General features: G+C 46.3%; 1 protein-coding gene, 1 long non-coding RNA gene and 1 pseudogene across 3 annotated transcripts; 1 reads left to right on the top strand and 2 right to left on the bottom strand.

Annotated features, from left to right (window-relative positions):
• Positions 1–61: 61 nt before the first annotated feature.
• Wdr45 (WD repeat domain 45) lies at positions 62–4,802 on the bottom strand. Of its 2 annotated transcripts, none has more exons than XM_004871989.4 (10): positions 4,626–4,802; positions 4,432–4,506; positions 4,243–4,347; positions 2,274–2,382; positions 2,066–2,160; positions 1,510–1,589; positions 1,188–1,396; positions 1,007–1,108; positions 780–925; positions 62–531 (listed from the first exon to the last, which is right to left on the bottom strand). In XM_004871989.4, exons 1-10 carry the CDS (start codon positions 4,678–4,680, stop codon positions 422–424), a joined length of 1,086 nt encoding a protein of 361 aa, XP_004872046.1. In that variant the 5' UTR covers positions 4,681–4,802; the 3' UTR covers positions 62–421. The 2 variants fall into 2 exon arrangements, with proteins under 2 accessions (XP_004872046.1, XP_012923687.1); XM_013068233.3 differs by having other exon boundaries at positions 2,274–2,379.
• Positions 4,803–7,930: 3,128 nt separating this feature from the next.
• LOC101719503 (cyclin-A2-like) lies at positions 7,931–12,802 on the bottom strand (annotated as a pseudogene).
• A 13-nt stretch (positions 12,803–12,815) lies between these two features.
• LOC101719257 (uncharacterized) lies at positions 12,816–14,924 on the top strand. Its single transcript, XR_002391528.2, has 2 exons — positions 12,816–13,009; positions 14,726–14,924. It is a non-coding gene; the product is annotated as an uncharacterized LOC101719257 (long non-coding RNA).
• Positions 14,925–15,476: the final 552 nt, after the last annotated feature.

Genomic DNA, 15,476 nt, shown 5'->3' with positions numbered 1-15,476 from the left:
TCCAAGAGGGTCACACCTCTCAAGGAAACTCCATGCCCCGCCCTTGAGGTCAAGCCATAAATGCCATTAGGGGCCTTTTATTCATATTCATCACATCAGAAATCATCTTTCCTGGTAAGCGTTTTTAAATCTCAAGGTAGGGTTAGTATACTTCCTCTGGGTCCCTGGCTATGTTCTCCAGGATCGGGGCCCCAGGGATCTGCTACCTCCCTGGATCCGTGCCCTAGCTCTTCCAGCATACAATCATTAAAAAGTGCTTGAGGGAAGTGAGCTGTTGGTTTAGACATAGCTTTGCTGAGTGGAAAGAGGACACAAGCCTCTTTAGTGCTTGCTAACTGGTGGCTTCCACAACACTTCCCCATACCCAAGGCTCAACCCTGTAATCTGTTACTGAAGATTCCTAGCACAGCCGTCAGGGTCCTTAAAAGTCATCATCATCACAGATGTCAAGGTACACGTCGAAAGCCTCTCTGTTGCAGTTTCCGTCGGGAGTGAAGACATATTTGTGGAAGGTTCCATCTACGCAGATGGCTGGGGGTGGTGGTGGTAAAAGGTTAGGGGCTGCCACTGCCATACACTCCAGTTTTCTCAAGTGTCCCTTGGCCTAAGGTTTACCTCCAGGCCTTTGCCCAAGTGTCATACCCCTTAGTGATGATGGAGTTGAGCCACACATTCCAACTCCCTCAGGCTTCTGATGGCCCTCAAATTGTTTTAGGTCCAACCTGCAGGCTTTTGCTCTTGCAGACCCTTTTCCCAACCAACAGGCTATTCCCACTCACCAATTACAGAGTTGACGTTCTTGGAAGTATTTCGACCAAAGGCGCAGATGCAAGCCGACTCAGCAGGCACGGTGAAGCTCGCCAGGCTCCACTGAGAGTCCACGTACTGCCCAATCATAGGCCCCACCTTGCCCACGCGAGCCAGCCTGCAGGCAGCACTGGGTAAGTCTGACATGGTACATGAGCAGGGGCATGGGGACACTACAGGGTAGGGTGGGGGTACTCACGCAGAGCGGCGGTTGAGGCGGGTATCCTTGAGAGCGAAGATATGCACAGTGCCCTTATCACTGGAAGCGCAGAGGAAGGAAGAATCATGGCTGAAGTTAATGCTGCAAGAGAGACCAGCAGTGACGCCCACATGACATGTGCCATGTGGTCACTAGCCCACTACACATATCCTGTGCTCACCAGTATAGAATGGCAGGGTCAGTGCCTCGGCGCAGCTCTACTAGTTTCTCCTTGGATTGGGTGTCAAAAAGGCGAATGAGGGTTCCCTTCTGGGAAGCCGAGGCCACCACAGTGCCTGGCTGGTTCAGAGACACACAGGCCACATCACTCTGATGTGCATTGATAGTGAATGGAGCAGATGAAGTGCCAGGCTTTGTGCTCGCCAGGTCCTGAGGTAGGAGGCAGCAGTTCAGGGTTGAGATGTCATGGAGGGGAGCGGCCATGGGCCCACAGGGAGAGATGGCCCACCTGCCTGCCCACCCTTGTCTGTTGGGTGGCTCACCACAAGTTGCAGACTTCCACACTTGTGTCCTGGAAACACGAGCAGTTGCTTCTCTAGGCTGGGACAGAGATCACAGAGCCCTAGGGTTTGAGGATAGGGAGATAGGCAGGTGGAGGAAAGGCAGAGGCCAGGAAAGGTCTCAAAAGGACAGAACTGGTTAATGACACGATACCTACAGAAGCCTCTGGGGGGCAGGCTTTCTCTTTGCTGGGCAAATCCCTTCTGCCCCCAAGTAGCTGATTCTAATAAACTGCTGGGCCAGCCATGGAGGCCCAGTTCTGCTTTCCATGCTCACCCATGTCTTCACCAGGTGTTTCTGCTCTGTCATTGGGGCACTCAGGGTGGGGCAGGGCCAAGGGTGGGAGAAGGGAACTGACTGAAGAATGGAAAGAGGAACAGACTGCATCTTTCAGTCTATTTCAGCATCTCTGTGCACAGAGCCTCTCCCTGCACCTTTTCCAGTGTCTCTGGGTGTATGCTTCTTCCTTTCTCCCTCATCTCTGCCCCTTTGCCCTGTCATGGTCTCACACTTACACCTGCACATCTGAGTCCTTACCCTTGGGGTTGTCCCGAGTGTCAAACTCAAACAGCTTTCGGGGATTGTCAGGGAAGGAGTACACATAGATGCGGTTCCTCAGCACAATCACGATCCTGTGGGTTTTACACAACACAGGAGACTGAGGGGAGAGTGGGTTGCCTAGGCAGGACTAATCTTCTCACTGTGAGGACCTCCTGGCCTCCACCCCAGTCCCCTTCAGGCTTACTTGTCATGGCGCATGCGCACAGCCAGCACTGGTTTGGTGAAGGTGAATTCCAGCACCAGTTTGTCCTTAGAGTCCTTGCCTTCCCGGGCATCATCCCAGATCAGCACTGCTGGGCAGGTGGGTAGGGTGGTGGGGCCAAAGTTTAAGGTGAGAGGCAGCCCTGATGACACAGGAAACCCACTCCTACTCCCCATGGGACCTTAACCCACTTGCTTGATCTTTCACTAAACACCCTGTGTAAGCCCTGCACAGAATGAGCATTGTGGACACAATCCCTGAGACAATAGGTGCTAGAACTGTTAGGCCTAATTGGAGATGAGGTCTGGCCAAGGACCTTACTGTCCATTAACAACCAAGTAAGGGGCAGGGGATTTAGTTCAGTGGCACCGTGCCTGCCTCACAAGCACAAGGTCCTGAGTTCCATCCCTGGTACAAAAACAAAAACAAGAACTCATGCCCATGTCTGTAACTTCTCTTCAGTAATCATTTTTGCCTCCAAGGTCCCAGTCCATACCCCTAGGAGATTTCTGGGAGGAAACCTAGGGTCTATGTATGACTCACCTAGGACGATTCTTGCATGTTTCAGTGGGATTGGACAAGAAAAACCCTTAAAACGGAATGGCACTTGAGGGTCAAGCCAAGGGGGGTATCAGAGAGACAGTTCTAAGATTTGAAAACCTATTGATTGTGTCATCTTTTTTTGTGGGGTTAGGGATGAGACAGGGTCTGAATATGCAGTTCAGGCTGGTCTTGAACTCACTATGGAGCCCAGGCTGGCCTTGAGCTCACAGGCATCCTCCTGCCTCAGCTTCCTGAGTGCTGGAATTACAGATGTGTGCTACCACGCCCAGCTTGATTGTGTGATTATGAATAAATCACTTAACTTCACTCTCTGGGCATCATGGTGCATGCCTGTAATCCCAGCACTCAGGAGTCAGGTGGATTTCCACCTGTTAAGGTTTTGAGGTTACAGATGGATTGGAAAGCTCTGGGAAAATTAACAGACAAAAATTTCCCAGGTTCAACTTTAAAGCATGATATTTTAAAACCCAAAAAAACTCACTATAGTGGACTTGTGAAAAAAAGTATTCAGTCATTGTTAGCACTGAATAAATATCCTTTTAAGTTATATATATACAAACATGTGACTCTGTTAGCTTTAGTTAGTAGCTCTCTTCTTTTTTCTCTTTTTCATTGGCTTTTTTTTGGTACTGGGAATTGAACTCAGGACCTTGCGCTTGCCAGGTAGGCGAGGTGCCACTGAGCTAAATCCCCGGCCCTTCATTAGGTTTTTACTTGGTGCTTTTTCTTGTTTTGCACCAGAGGCCAGTCTGGGCTACAAAGCAAGCCCCTGTCTCAAAAAACAAAACACAAAACAAAAAACCCTCAGTTTTCTCACTGGTAACAATGAGGATAATGGGGCCGGGGATTTAGCCCAGTGGTTTCGCTGCCTGCTGCGCAAGCACAAGGACCCGAGTTGGATCTCCGGTACCAAAAAAAAAAATGTTGCAAAAATGAGGATAATGGAGCAAGGGGAGAATGTGCTTATTAATGCACATGCCAGGCCTAGCACATAGTTCCTTGAAGATTAAATGAATGAATGCATGCAAAGTGCATAGAATAGTACCAGGTTCACAGCTAATGCTCCATAGGGAAGGACATGGCATATGGAGGCATTTGATTGTTTTATTTTGTCTTATCTTGGCAGTGCTGGAGATCAGACCCAGGGGCTCACTCATGCCAGGCAAGTATTGTACCAATGAGCTACATCCCTAGCCTGAAAAAGTGGTTTTTTAAAATGAAAACAGAACACCAAGCTCCTCAAGCTTTAAGATCCATGACTGCAAAATTTAGGCCTCACTATGGGACTCTGAGGTGCCCTGACATCTTCTTCTGTCAGTGCCTCGGGGTTCTTGTGGGAGGGCAGGAAATGGGGAATCTAGATCAAGGGCTGGATGAGGGGACTTACCTGAGATCTCGGAGAACTTGGGACTGCTACCACCGCCCACCAGGGCCAGTAGGTTGGAGCGGTGCAGCATCTCTACCAGGCCCATGCTGCCCACCTGCTCGTGGTCTGGACAGGGACCAAGGTGTCAATGGAGGTAGGTGCCAATGCCCAATCTTCTGCCCACTGTCCTACCCCCACCAGGTGACTCACCCAGATGCCCCTTCTCCATCAGTGGCTCTACATTATAGATACGCACACCTGTCTCCATGGCACAGCAAAAGCAGCCTGGGGATAGAAGGAATCTGGATCAGCTCAGAGAATGCCAAGGGAGGAAGGTGGGGCCTGTGGCCTACCTACGACCCTTCTCTCCCTCCCACAAGGGTTCAAGTTTAAGCTTCTCTCACTTTGGTCTTGGTTAAAATGCAGGCTGGTGACCCCTCGAAGTGGTTGCTGAGTCATGGTTCAGGATTTCTCCCCTGGACACAACAGGATAATGGGAAGGGTCCTGAGGTCTCCCCTCCAAGTCTTAGAACTTCTGTCCCCGAGTGATTTCTTCCTCTACTCTTAAATTCTTTGCCAGACTGCAGAGACAAAAATAGAGGAAATGTCTGGTGTCTGCCCTAAGCTCTTAAGACCCCAAGAAAAACAGCCAGAAACCCCACATTTTCTCACATTTGGCAAACCCCAGGTCCAAACACCTGGACACACTCCCACACACACTTCCTTTGACACTGCCCATGACTGACTCATCAGGAAGTAATGGGGTAAGGGGGTGTCCCACTGATACCTCCTTCCCATCCCCATCGAATCTTGGCCCCAGTACCTGCCTGACATGGCCTCAAACTGCTAGCTACCCCCTTATCTTTTTTTTTCTTTTTTTTGAGACAGGGTCTCATTATGTAGTCCAGGCTGGCCTTGAACTCATGGTGATCCTCCTGCCTCAGCCTTCCAAGTGCTGGAATTACAGGCATGGCCCACTGCCTTCAAGAACTCCCTACTTAATGCCTTTTTAACTCTACCCCAACCCATTCATCCACCTGAAATCTCCCACATGTTCCTATCTCGAGGCTTCTCCAACCCCCTTCTCCCTTGCTAACTTTGCCCACCAAGACCAGCATTGGATGTTTCTCCTAACTCCTTAAGCCGTAAGACCCTACCTGGCCATTACCTAATCACTCAACCCTCTACTCCTTTGACACTTTTCCTCCTGATCTGCTGTCCCCGACTCCTGTGTGAGCTGGCCTAGACTCATCCTCAGGAATGCCTTCCCCTGAGGTTCCTCCTCTAGAACTCCCTTCTCACCCTAAGATCTAAGGGCACCTCCTCAAGACCTTTTCCAAAGGCACACCACCCAAAACTCCTGCCTAGGAAAACATCAACCTTGCAAATCGCCTACTGTTCCCCTTCCCTTAAAATTCCAGCCCTAGAGACCCCGCCCTCTCTAATCTAATTCCCCAAGACCTTTGCCTAGGTGCGCTCCCTGCCCATCCACCGAGAGCCCAAAGCTCCTACCTTTCCATGCTGTAACACCCTCTACCAGACAATCTGCTCCCCCCAAGACCCATGATTTTGATAGCTCAACCTTGCGAAAGCCCCTTTTCGGACCTCCATTCCGAATTCCCCCACCATTCATGAACCTACCTGGGGTGCCTCCCCTCTTTCCAACGAGTATTCTTACACTTCCAACACCAGCACCCACTCAGGACTCGCAGACACCCCATCTACCAATACCCATCCCCCGCCCCAGGACCACGACCAACCCTGGGATCCCGCTCCAGCTCCCCGCCGGCTGCACCGACCTGACCTCTACGTGACCCCGGCCACAACAATTTGTACGGGCCGCGGCCCGGCTTTCTGACCTTCCGGGCTTTGGTGACCGGCTCTGGTGTTTACATCAGGCCCCACTTCCGGGGGAGGGAGTTTGTGTCCGGAAGTGACATCCTGGCCGAAAAACTTGGTCGCGGTCCTTCTCCCCCGTTCTCGGGTCTTAGGAACATCCCTCTCGATAGCAGGGTTTTCCTAGGAGGGCTCGGGGAGAGGAGGAAGGTCGGCAGGAGGGTCTGAGGCTTGCCAAGGGGAAGACTAAGTAAAGTGGAAAGAGGCGGAAGAAAGGCTTTCTTTCTCCTTAGTACCGGAAAAAGGCGGAGTCTTCAGTTCGTTTACCCACATAGAGCTAGAGGTGTTAACTTCCAAGCTAACCCGTTTTGGTCCTCCGATTGAGCTAGAGGTCCTACTGTTTGCTTTACATTTTCCCAGATTTAGGGAGGTGGCTTTGGAAGGCTCAAGGCAGGAGTGGATTTAGAGCCCCTGGAGCCTTTTCCTCCCAACATCCTTTCTTCCTGGAGAAAGTAGGGGTGGGACTTTGCTTTCTTACCGCCCTATCCCCTGCCTTGTTTTAGTTACAAAATAAAAATTTTCTTATGGTAAAAGGTATGAGTACTTACTGTGGAAACCAAAATAATAATAATAATAATAAGGGGGATATGTGTGTGTCAGATTATGGGCATACTGGAAGTATTTCTTTTTAGGTAAATTAAAATTTTTTAGGGTCTCGCTGTGTAGTTTGGGCTGGCCTTGAACTTACCATGTAGCCTAGGCTGGCCTTGATCTTGTAGTGATTCTCCTGCCCCAGCTTTGCAAATGCTGGGATTGCAGATGTGTGCCACCACGCCTGATTTAAATCTTGTTTTTCTGTGAGGTCTTGCTAAATTGCCCAGGCTGTGCTCCTGCCTCAGCCTCCTGAGTAGCTGGATTACAAGCATGTACCACTGCCTGTACTTTTTCTTTCTTTTTCTTTAATTTATTTTTTTAGACAAGGTCTCGGCATGTAGTTCATGTTGGTCTTGAACTCACTGTGTAGCCCAGGCTGGCCTTGAACTCATGGCAATCCTCTTGTCTCAGCCTCCCGAATGCTAGGATTACAGGCGTGTCCCACCATGCCCAGTTTGAACTCCCTGTGTAGCCCAAATTGGCCTAAAACTCTAGTAATCCTCCTGCCTCGCCTCCTGAATGCTGGAACTACAGGCATGCACCAACTGGCCGGACTATACTTTTGCACTTATATGCAATTTATAAATACTGGAGTATTCTTGGATATTGCTATGGTTTGAATGGACCCTTAATTTCATGTCTTGGAAATTTAACTCCAAATTCACATATGAATGGTATTTGAAGGTAGATCTTTGCAAAGTGATTGAGTCATGAAGTCCTTGCCCTCATGAAAGCATTGATCCATTCATGGATGAATGGGTTATCTGGGGTAACTGCTGTTGGTGCTGCAGTGCTGGGCACTGCAGAACCCAGAACACTGGACATGCCTGCTAGGCAAGTGCTCCAGCTGTATTCCCAGCCCCATGTGTACCATTCAAGAATGGAAGCGTTGTTGGGGTTTTTTTGGTGTGGTTGGGGGGGGGGTTGTCTGTGTTGGGGATGGAAACCCGGCAAGAGCTTTACCAATAGCAACATCCTCAGCCCTTAGGTTACATTTTTTTGTACAAGGATTAAGGTGGAGAGAATTTTATTCCCATGCCAATTGAAATCCGCTTGTTATCTCTCTAGACCTCATTTCTTGGAAGATCAGATATAAGGTTTAGTTGCAATTTGCCTTAATCCTTACACAAAAAAATTGTCGACCTCGGGGGCGGGGCGGGGGGGGGGCGCGTCGGGTACTTGAAGACACAGGCTTAGGAAGAAAATAAGAGTTACGACAGCAGAGCACAGGGGACCAGGGAGAACTGTGTCTCCAAGGCACCGAGCTTTATTCCAAGCCATTCTTTTATACAATTTGCTTGCTTTGCAGCTGCAGGAAATTATCTTGCAAAAACAAAGGATAAAACACAAGCTGTTCCACCCACAAGAACAAAGTTCATTTTATCACTGTCAGACCGAGGTTGGTAGCTACAAAACAATTCTATTTATATCAGATTAGGAAGGAATGCAAAGTGTCTACAAGGACTACAAGCCCTCTTCTGCTTTCTCGATTTTGGATCCTGGAAGCTATCTTTAGCTTCTTCTTGTTGAGCCTTCTCAGCAGGGCAGGGCACATGCAGTTCCAAGAATGCAGTCCAGGGCAGAGGCCAAGACAATGTCCACAAAAAGTAATCTCAAGTCACCTGATTTTATCAAATCAGTTCTTTTTCCATGTTTTGGTCTCCCTATCCTCACCTAACAAGGAAAGTAAGTGAAATGACCAATCTGCCTTTTTTTTGCGGGGGGTGGGGGGGGTGGGGGGGTGTGCTTCTTTCTTCAATTATTCTCTGTCTAAATCAATCTCCTCAGCAACTAATTGCACAGTTATTGTTTTATTATTATTTTTTTTTTGTTTGGTACCAGAGATCGAACTCGGGTCCTTGCGCTTGTGCAGCAGGCGGCGAAACCACTGAGCTAAATCCCTGGCCCAACAGTTATTGTTTTATGGAACAGTGTTGCCCTATTCTACAGTCACAGTTAAAGCCTATTAAAATTGTTAAGTTGTAGGCAGTCACAGTGGCAGGAGTTTTAAGGCTGAGGCAGGAGGATCGCCAGTGAGTTCAAGGCCAGCCTGGACTGCATATCAAGACTCACTCTCAAAAAAACCCCAAAATAAATAAATAAATAAAGGTCTTTAGTTCAAACCCAAAAATAAATAAATAAATAAAGGTCTTTAGTTCTGGGGCAGTGTGTCACATAGTAAAGGACAAGTAATACAAAGACTTTTTCCTGTCATAATTCCATTTATCACTGGGACAGACAGGGCTGGGACTTTGGAATCAAATTTGACTTTAAATCTTTCATCCTGGGCATGTTATGAAAATAGAGCGTGATTGCTGAGGGGGTCTCCGGATATACCACCTATCACACTGAGTAGGAGCAAAATTAGCTTTATTGCCAGCAGCTTCAAGGGATTTAAATTGCCTCAAAAGTGTCAAATAGAAGTTTACTCTCATTCTTATACCTTTATGTTTCTACAGTAGGGGGAAACAGCAACCATAATCAACTGGGGAATCACCCGTCAATCTAAGCATAATTACAGAAGCAGAGGGGCAATGAAGGGGGAGCAGGAGGTTTGGCAGGGCTTTCAGAGATCACCTTGCTCTAGTGAGTTGCATTACAGTAGTGACTATAGTTACAATATATCTTTCTCAGCAAGCACAGTAACACAGTTAACCCATAGTCGCCCATTTTTTTACACCGAGAGACAATTTCTGCCTTCAGAATCTCTGAGGCTCAGTTTTCTCATTTGTAAAACCAAGCTGGCTGGGCATGTTGGCTCAGGGTTGTGATCCAAGTACTCTGGAGACTGAGGCAGGAAGATTGTTGTAAATTCAAGGACAGCCTGGGCTATACAATGAGTTCAAGGCCAGCCTGGAATACATAATGAGACCCTGTCTCAAAAAAACAAAACAAATTTGTGCAACAAATAAAAGATAAAAAACTAAAAACAAAACAAAAAACAAGAGCAAAAGTAGAGAAAAAAATTGTGGTACTGATGAATTGCATTTGTTTAAAACAAGATGCATGTGAACATTTCTGCAGCTGTAGCATGAGTAAAATATATTTGTTACCAGGGAATTTTTTTTTCTTTTCTTTCTTTTTTTCTTTTTTTGTACCAGGGATCAAACTCAGGCCCTTGTGCTTGCCAGGAAGGCGCTGTGCAGCTGAGCTACCTCCCTGGCCCAGGAAATTTTTTTTTTTTTTTTTGGTATGGGGGATTGAACTCGGGACCTTGTGTTTGCGAGGCAGGCGCTGAAACCACTGAGCGAAATCCCCAGCCCTGGGAAATTTTTTTTTAAGGTAACAAATTCCTGGTTTATTTCAAATATATACACATGCTCGGGACTTTAGAGATTTGCCTTCTGGTTTTACTCTCTTCTTATTCTCCTACAATAGAAAGAAGTCCCCTTTTCATTACATATTTGACTATTCTTTCTCTGGTTTCTTCACTGTATGATTTACAAAAATTAGGGCATAATTTGATAAAGATGTCTTTCAAAGTTATGTATTTTATTCTTATAGCTGCCACATTGTATATCCTATAAAAAAGACCAATTTCAGTGATCCAATATTCAATAAGCATACCGTTAGTGAACTGTTAATTCACAGAACACAGGCCACACTTGGTGCAAAACAAGAAAAAGCACCAAGTAAAAACCCAATGAAGGGCCGGGGATTTAGCTCAGTGGCACCTTGCCTACCTGGCAAGCGCAAGGTCCTGAGTTCAATTCCCAGTACCAAAAAAAAGCCAATGAAAAAGAGAAAAAAGAAGAGAGCTACTAACTAAAGCTAACAGAGTCACATGTTTGTATATATACAACTTAAAAGGATATTTATTCAGTGCTAACAATGACTGAATACTTTTTTTCACAAGTCCACTATAGTGAGTTTTTTTGGGTTTTAAAATATCATGCTTTAAAATGAACCTGGGAAATTTTTGTCTGTTAATTTTCCCAAAGCTTTCCAATCCATCTGTAACCTCAAAACCTTAATAGATTTCAAATAACATTTCCACTGTACAATAAACTATAAGCCAAGTTAAATTTTCTTTTTTCTTTTCTTTTTGGTACCAGGGATAGAACTTGGGACCTTGCGCTTTCGAGGCAGGCGGTGGAACCACTGAGCTAAATTCCCAGCCCCCAAGTTAACTTTTCTAAGGGAAATAGAAAGTCATAGTTTCATCACAAAGTAAATTTGAGTTCGATCCCTGGTACCAAAAAAGAAGTACCACTTCCAGGTCCATGTTTTAGGGCCAGGGATTTAGCTCAGTGGTGCTGGCACCCGCCTCAAAAGTGCAAGGTCCTGAGTTTGATCCCTGGTAGCAAAACAAACAAAAAACCCACAAAGAAACAAAGTAAATTTGACTTACAGGAATCAAGATTTCCAAATCAGTTAATTCTTGTCCTGACAGCTGGCATCGTTAATACTTTAACACAACCACTTAAAATTAGCCAAATATCTAGTATATACAAAAGATATACAAATTAAAACCATTTAAAAAGCAATAGATACCATAATTTGTCCTTGGCCATAACTTCTATATTCAGAATGATTGTGAAATTAAAACCTAAGATTTTAGCTCAGTGGTGCCGCCACCTGCCTGGAAAGCACAAGGTCCCGAGTTCAATCCCCGGTACCAAAAAAAATAAAATAAAAATAAAAAATAAAATCTAAGGTAAAAACTGTACACCATGTGCTCTGAGTGATTGAACAAGAGCAGTCTTTCACTATCACACATTTAGTGTCTCTGGGGGGTGGTTGAGGAGAGAAACACCATGATACTTTGAATTTTTGTACTTTTGTTGACTGTTGTGCATGCTGTGGTGCTTTGAGATAGGCCTGGTGAAGGTCCATAAGACAAGGTTTAAGACTCTCCAGGGTGCATCCAGTCTTTTGAACTAATGATTCAGGCCAGCTTTGTCCTGTGACTGTGTAGAGTGCTAAATGAAAGGTTGCTCCATCAATAAGTGATGGCAAATACTTTAGGTATTGGTCAGTATCTATCAAACTTAATTCTCCCAAAAACATTGCTAAGCTTTCGACTTTGCAGTTTGCAGGCTGCTGATGAAGAAAGTACTGGGTAAGAAACTGATTTACAGGGCCGGGGATTTAGCTCAGTGGTTCCGCTGCCTGCCTCGCAAGTGGAAGGACCCGAGTTCGATCCCCTGTACCAAAAAAAAAAGAAACTGATTTACTGTTGATGCAGCTAAGTCAAAAGCAAGGACTTTCAAAACTAGATGTTCCATTCTCAGAACTTGTTTCTTCATCTAAGTATCATCTGTAATGTACACAAATGCTACTTCTGGGGGATATATTTCTTCAAACTTTGAGGCTAGCAGCAGCAGTGCCCACAAGCTGAAGCTTTCCTCTCAGCATAGACATTGAAGAGAAACCTATCAATGTAGCCAAACACAGGGTCTCATTCTGCAGTTTATATTCCTCTCCCACTTCAACTAACCAGTCCACGAGGATAGCCCTCATACTGTTAGTGATGTCTGGCTGTTTCTTCGTGTAACTCACTTTAGGTTTACACTTAACCTCCATCTCCCTAAGGTACATGTGAATATCCTCGTGGTAGTCTGGTACTTCATTAACACTCACTGGCTTTTCCTCTTCTAATACAATCGACATGTTCATAGTATGTGGTGAATCAAAACTACCGTCCATTGGATAATCAGGAGGTACCAGTGGTTTTCTTGGTCCCGGTAAAGCAACAGCTGTATTAAAAGCCAGGACATCTTCGCACTCCGTTTTTTAGATTCAGATGGCCTCTTCTGAGTGTCATCTTCTGCTTCATCCACAAGAATGGTGAATACAGGCTGTTTACTGTTTGCTTTCCAAGGTGATAGAGCAGCAAGCTCTCATCATTGACAGAAAGATCTTTACGAGGTGCATCCTGCCATATCTTGAGCCTCTGCGGCGGTGCTTAACAACGCGGGTTCCCTGCCTTCAGCACCGCCAGGCCCGCCTGAGCCCGAGGCTGCTGGGCAGGCGTCGCCTTCTCTGGGTTGATGTTTTCCTGATCCTCCTGTAGCCCCGCCTGCTGAAGTGTTAGCAGCGCCGAGCTCGCCCTGCGGGCCGCAGGCCTAGGCGAGGAGCTGCCCGACATAGCTGCTGGCGGGGTGGGGGGTGGGGGGCAGGCTGAAGGATCAGCCTGCGGCGCCAAGCAGCTTGCGCTCCGCCCAGCTACTGGTCAGTGGATCTCGCCGCGGAATGCTCCAGCCCGTGTCGCCACCACACCCCGAAGCCAGCCTGCCCGCTGTCCACTCACCGGACTCTGGCCCGTGCTGGATGGTGGAGGTCGCCAAGTATGGAGGTAGGCACAGCCCGGCCTACCAGGGAAATCTTCTTAACTGTCTTTTCTTTCTTGGTCTTGAACAATGTTGTTTCTGTGTTTCATATTAGACAGCACCTTCGATTTAGTTGTTCACACTAATAATTATGAATTGAAGTTGGATGCCATGGCCAGCCAGGCATGGTGTCACACTACTCTGTGATCGAGAACTCTGGGAGGCTCAGGCAAGAGACCAAAAATTTGAGTCCAGCCTGGGCAATTTAGTGACTCAGTGAGACCTTGTCTCAAAATGTAAAAAAATAAAAAAGTACTGAGGATGTATCTAAGTGCAAAGACCCTGGATTCAATCCCCACTTCTGAAAAAAAAATATATTTATATCATCATTTGCCCATAGTATGCCTTGAAGATACATTCCTTAAAAATTTTTTTTTAAAACCATGTGTGGTAGCAGACTCTGTAATCCCAGCACTCAGGAGGCTAAGGCAAGAGGATTGCTGAGAGTTCCAAGCCAGCCTGGGCTACATGCTAGACCCTAACTCAAAAAAAAAAAAAAGATTTGGTATGTTGTCCGGGCTGTTCATGAACTCCTGTTCCTCAAACAATCCTACTACTGTTATCACGTAGCTCCTTCTAAAAGTGTCTCGTCGGGCTTCACCGCCTGCTGCGCAAGTGGAAGGACCCGAGTTCGATCCCTGATACCAAACAAAACAAAAAAATAAAAAATAAAAGTGTCTCATCAAATAAATGTGCCTCTTTTGATGGAGTTAGAGGATGGAGGGTGGGGTATCTTGAGGAAAGCCATGATAGCAAGCTCTTCTTGCTGTCTGTGCCCCCCCCACACAGGGTCTCGCTTTGTAGCCCAGGAAACCCTCGAACTCTCAGCAAGCCTCCTGCCTCAACTTCCCAAGTGCTGGGATTATAGGCATGCACCACCATGCCTGGCATGTGTCCTTTTATTACTTTTTTTTTCTTTTTTGTACCGGGGATCGAACTCAGGACCTTCCGCTTTCGAGGCAGGTGGCGGCACCACTGACTGAGCTAAATCCCCAGCCCATGTGTCCTTTTATACTGTCCAAATCTCGAGGAAACCCATGAGAACTTCTATATATGGGTCCTGAGAGGTAGTGCTGGGATCCCATGCCTCAGGCTGAGGTCAGGTCCAGGCCATCCTATTGCAAACCTGCTCAAGTTCTCTGGAGAAGTCCTCTTGCAGGGCTTTGGGAATTGTTCTTTGCATGTGTTCTGGGATCTTGTAATTAACATGTCAGGCCCACTTGCCCAGCCAGCATTGCCATGCCCTAATCTCCTATATCAACTTGAAGCAGAGACAGTAGGCAAGAGCCCATGTGGAAGGGGTAGGGGATCAGATATAGTTCCCAAGATCATGACACTGCGTTCTACTCCCTTCAACCATGCCCCACCTCCAGCTTCTGTCACCTTCTAGTAACAGCATCAAATTACGATCTCATCAGTGCATTAATTCACTTCTGGAAGGTAGAGCTCTTAAGATCCAATCATTTTCCCCAAAACTCAGCAACAATCAAGTCTTCAACACAATGAACCTCTAGAGGGACATTTCAAATCCAAACCACAACACCAGTCCTGCTGGATTAAAGTCCACTCTCATGACCTCATTAACCATAACTACCTCTTTGAAGGATGTAGATATATATCTATATATACATCTATATCTATATCTATATCTATATATATATATTTCCCTTTTTCTTCTGCAGTATGAAGATGGAACCCAAACCCTTGTGCTTGTTGTGCATGCTAGGCAAGTACTCTACTACTGAATGACATCCCAGCTTTAAGGCTCTAGCTCAAGGAGAGTCACAGAGCTGAGGGCTTCAATATATGAATGCGGTGGGAACATAATGTTACCCAAAACACCATCTCCAAACGCATTTATTATAAACCAGTTACAAGATGGTTTGTTTGTGTTTGTTTTTTTGACACAGGGTCTCACTATGTAGTTCAGACTGGCCTTGAATTCACCATGTAGCCCAGGCTGGCTTCAAACTCACAGACATCCTCTGGTCTCTGTCTGAGTGCTGGGATTACAGGTGGGCACCACCACACCCAGCCACAAGATGGTATACTGTATGTACTTGTTCTCATTTCAGAACATGATTTATGTCTTCTGGAGAAATACATCTGTGGTATGAAAAAAACACACAAAAAATGACTGGACTTTTCTGGCCAGAGACTGCATAGTAGCTCAGTATCTTTGTATTGAAGATGGAACCCTAGGCCTTCGCACAGAGCTACATTCCCAGCCCTTTAAAATTTTTTTTATTGTTTGTTTTATTTTGAGACAGGGTCTTGCTAAGTAGTTTAGGCTGGCCTTGAACTCACTAAGTAGCCCAGGCTGGCCTCAAATTTGTGGCAATCCTCCTGCCTCAGCCTTCTGAGTGTTAGGATTACAGGCATGCACCACCACACCCAGTGTTATTATTTTAAATTTTTATTATTAGTACATAT

The sequence above is a fragment of the Heterocephalus glaber genome, unplaced genomic scaffold, assembly GCF_053883595.1.
Source record: "Heterocephalus glaber isolate CG9 unplaced genomic scaffold, H.glaber_assembly_v1.0 deba00001546, whole genome shotgun sequence".
NCBI lineage: Eukaryota > Metazoa > Chordata > Mammalia > Rodentia > Bathyergidae > Heterocephalus > Heterocephalus glaber.
The sequence above is the reverse complement of the archived record's forward strand: the minus strand, read 5'-3'. Positions and strand labels throughout refer to the sequence as shown.

Excerpts from the sequence above, each read along its gene's own strand:
- Wdr45 (XM_004871989.4), bottom strand. The coding sequence starts at position 4,680 with ATGACTCAGCAACCACTTCGAGGGGTCACCAGCCTGCATTTTAACCAA. Across the intron at positions 926-1,006 it reads CGCCTCAACCGCCGCTCTGC|GCTGGCTCGCGTGGGCAAGG; the intron begins GTGAGTACCCCC and ends TGCTGCCTGCAG. Across the intron at positions 532-779 it reads GAACGTCAACTCTGTAATTG|CCATCTGCGTAGATGGAACC; the intron begins GTGAGTGGGAAT and ends CACCACCCCCAG.